This window comes from Crocuta crocuta, unplaced genomic scaffold (assembly GCF_008692635.1).
Source record: "Crocuta crocuta isolate KB4526 unplaced genomic scaffold, BGI_CrCroc_1.0 scaffold563, whole genome shotgun sequence".
NCBI lineage: Eukaryota > Metazoa > Chordata > Mammalia > Carnivora > Hyaenidae > Crocuta > Crocuta crocuta.
This window is the reverse complement of record NW_027532000.1, coordinates 77,101-80,943: the sequence shown is the minus strand read 5'-3', so window position 1 is coordinate 80,943 and position 3,843 is coordinate 77,101. Positions and strand designations below refer to the sequence as shown.

Genomic DNA, 3,843 nt, shown 5'->3' with positions numbered 1-3,843 from the left:
GTGCTTGCTTGAACAAAAGCTTCATAAAAGCTAAAGTGAGTAGAGGTGCTTAGATACTGTTGATTAAATGTTGGGGGCCAATAAATTGAGTCTGTTAGAAATGGCAAAGAAAAAAATCCTAGAGGAGAACACAGGCAATAATTTTCCTTTTTGGCATCAGCCATAACAACTTCTTACTAGGTATGTCTCCTGAGGCAAGGGAAACAATAGGTAAAATAAACTGTTGGGACATAATCAAGATTAAAATTCTTCACAGGAAAGGAAACAATCAACAAAACTAAAAGAAATGGGAAAAGATATTTGCAAATGACACCTATGATAAAAGGTTAGTATCCAAAATATATAAGAATTTATGAAACTCAACACCTGAAAAACAAATTATTCAGCTAAAAAATGGGCAGAATACATGAATAGACATTTTTTTTTCCAAAGAAGTCATAGAGATGGCTAAGAGACACAAGAAAATATTTCCAACATCACTTATTATCAGGGAAATACAAATCAAAGGTACAATGAGATATCATTTTACACATTTCAGAATGACTATAATAAACACAGGAAACAACAGATATTGGTAAGGATGTGGAGAAAGAACCCTCTTAACACTGTTGGTAGGGATGCACATGGTGCAGCTTCTTTGGAAAACTGTGTGGGGATTCCTCAAAATGTTAAAAATGGAATTACCCCATTCAGAAATTGTACTACAATGTATTTATGCAAAAGGTACAGTATTAGTAATTCAAAGGTATACATACACCCCAAAATTGATAACAGCATTATCAACAATAGCCAGATAATGGAAACAGCTCAAATGTCCATCAATTGATGAATGAATAAATAAGAAACAACAACAACAACACACACATACACAGTGGAGTATTACTCAGCCATATAAAAGAATGAAATCTTGAGAGGAGTAAAGATAATGGAGACATAGGGTTACCCTAGGCTTCCCTGGTCTCTCAAACACAGCCGTATTGAGGTCAGATCACTTGGAACACCCAGGAAATCAATTTGTGGACTGGTAGAAGGAAACTTCTTGATAATAATAACACAGTAGCAGCGGACTTTCATACGCCATTTATAACAATGGAAAATCAACAGAAGCGATTTTCTAAGAAGAATATGAACAAAGAAACACGGATTTCTTACACAGTACACAAAAATAAATTCAAAATGGATGAGGCCCTAAATGTGAGAGAGGAACTCACAAAAATCCTAGAGGAAACACAGGTGGCAAACTCTTTGACCTCAGCTGTAGGAACTTCTTACTAGACATAGTGTTGAAGGTAAGCAAAATGAAAGCAAACATGAACTATTGGAACTTCATCAAGATAATAAGCTTCTGAAAAGTGGAGGAAATAATCAACAAAACTAAAGGGCAGCCTATGGAATGGGAAAAGACATTTGCAAATGACATATACGATAAAGGGTTAGTATCCAAGATCTATAAGGAACTTATCAAACTCAACACCCCAAAAACAAGCAACGTAGTTAAGAAATGGGCAGAAGACATGGACACTTTTCCAATGAAGACATCCAGATGGCTAACAGACACATGAAAAGATTCTCAACATCACTCATCATCAGGGAACTACAAATCAAAACCACAATGAGATACCATTTCACACCATTCTGAATAGCTAAAATTAACAACAGAAGAAATAAGCGTTGAGGAGAATGCAGAGAAAGGGGAACTCTCTTGCACTGCTGGTGGGAATGCAAACTGGTGCAGATACTCTGGAGAACAGTATGGAGATTGTCAAAAAACTAAAAATAGAAATACCCTATGATCCAGATATTGCACTATTAGCTATTTACCCAAAGGATACAAAAATACTGATTCAAAGGGGTACATGCACCCCAGTGTTTATAGCAGCATTATCTGTAGTAGCTTAACTATTGAGAGAGCCCAAATATCTATCAACTGATGAATGGATAAAGATGGGTGTAATATGGAAACCAACTTGACAATAAACTATTTGTAAAGAAAAAAAAAGTAAATAAGCATTAAAAATGTTTTAAAGGAAATTAAAAAAGAAGATGTAGTATAGATACACAATGGACTATTACTCAGCCATAAAAAATAATGAAATCTTGTCATTTGCAATGATGTGGATGGAGCTAGAAAAATTATACTAAGCGAGGTAAGTCAATCAGAGAAAGACAAATATATGATATATGGATCAAGCTAAAGGATATAAAATCTAGGAGAAAGAAAAATGCAATGTGATTTCACTCATATATGGAATATAAGAAACAAAACAAATGAGCAACAGAGGAAAAAAAGACAGAAACAAACCAAGAAACAGATTCTTACCTGGCAGAGAAAAAATTGATGGGGATTAAGAAGTGTACTTGTTGTGATGAGCACTGGGTGATGTATGGAATTGTTGAATCACTATATTGTACACCTGAAACTAATATAATACTGTATGTTAACTATCTGGAATGAAAATAGAAACTTGATTTCTCTATTCTATTCCATTGGTCTATGTGTCTGTTTTTGTGCCAATACCATACTGTCTTGATGATTACAGCTTTGTAGTAGAGGCCAATGTTCATAGCAGCACTCCTAACAATAATCAAAACATGGAAAGAACCTAAGTGCCCATCAACTGATGAATGGATCAAGAAGATGTGGTATATTTATACAATGGAATACTACATGGCAATGAGAAAGAATGAAATCTGGCCATGTGTAGCAACATGGATGGATCTTGAGGGTGTTATGCTGAGCGAAATAAGTCAGGCAGAGAAGGACAAATACCATATGTTTGCACATATAGGTGGATTAGGAGGAAGTTAACGGAGGACGAGGCGGGAGAAGAAGGGGAAAAGTGGTTGGGGAGAGGGAGGGAGGCAAACCATGGGAGACTCTTGAATGCTGAGAACAAACTGATGAGAGGGGAAGGGGGCGTGGTGCGCATGGAGGAGGGCACTTGTTGGGATGAGCACTGGGTGTTATATGTAAACCAACTTGACAATAAACTATAAAAAATGTTTTAAAAAGTATACTTTATGTAATTATGGGTTTCCCTGGATAGTCCAACAGTATACTAGTAACAACAATTTCATCAAAATTGCCCATATCAAAACAAGGGGAAAAATAAAATAGAAACTTGAAAAAATAATAAAATCTAGTGCCATAATTTTATTGCTGTAGTATTCTCACTTTTGTCAGGGTCAGCGCTCCATTATTACCCTTTTTTTATAGAATTTCATTATGTTCCTACTTATTTTCTCTATACAAATGTTTACAGTTTTTCTACTTCCCAAATAATTCCTTTATTTCTATTACTAATTAAATTTTGGATCAATTTAGGAAAAATTGATATTGTTATCATTTTAATATACTACATAAGGACAAGATCTGTTTTCTTATTTCTCCAAAATTTCTTTGGAATACTCAGTACTCATTTTTTCTTCTCCATTTTTCCTGTGCTCATAGCAAGATGGATTCTGGATATACTCTGAGTACTGTAACAACCACCTGGATGCCTGCATGGAACTCTCCAAACTGATGAAAGACAGCCGCTACCAGCACTTCTTTGAGGCTTGCCGCCTCTTGCAGCAAATGATCGACATTGCTATTGATGGATTCCTTTTGACTCCAGTGCAAAAGATCTGCAAGTATCCCTTACAACTGGCTGAGCTCCTCAAGTATACCGCCCAGGACCACAGGTAAAGGATAAAGGGAAGCAGGAGTTAGGGAGATTATCATCTACATATTGGTGTTTATGAAGAATATATCTCTTTTAGCCATTTCTGAGCTTCTGTTAGTTTATCTGCACAATGGGATGATGATTTTTTTTGTTACATTATTGTGTGTGCAAAGCACAG

The 3,843-nt window shown here is 35.6% G+C and overlaps 1 protein-coding gene across 1 annotated transcript in view; it reads left to right on the top strand.

The window, feature by feature from the left end:
* The window catches only part of ARHGEF9 (Cdc42 guanine nucleotide exchange factor 9), a 166,762-nt gene that overhangs the window by 110,450 nt on the left and 52,469 nt on the right, over window positions 1-3,843 (top strand). The window contains exon 5 of the mRNA XM_077775298.1: window positions 3,452-3,684. Coding sequence (XP_077631424.1) covers window positions 3,452-3,684 — 233 coding nt within the window. The remainder of the gene's footprint in view (window positions 1-3,451; window positions 3,685-3,843) is intronic.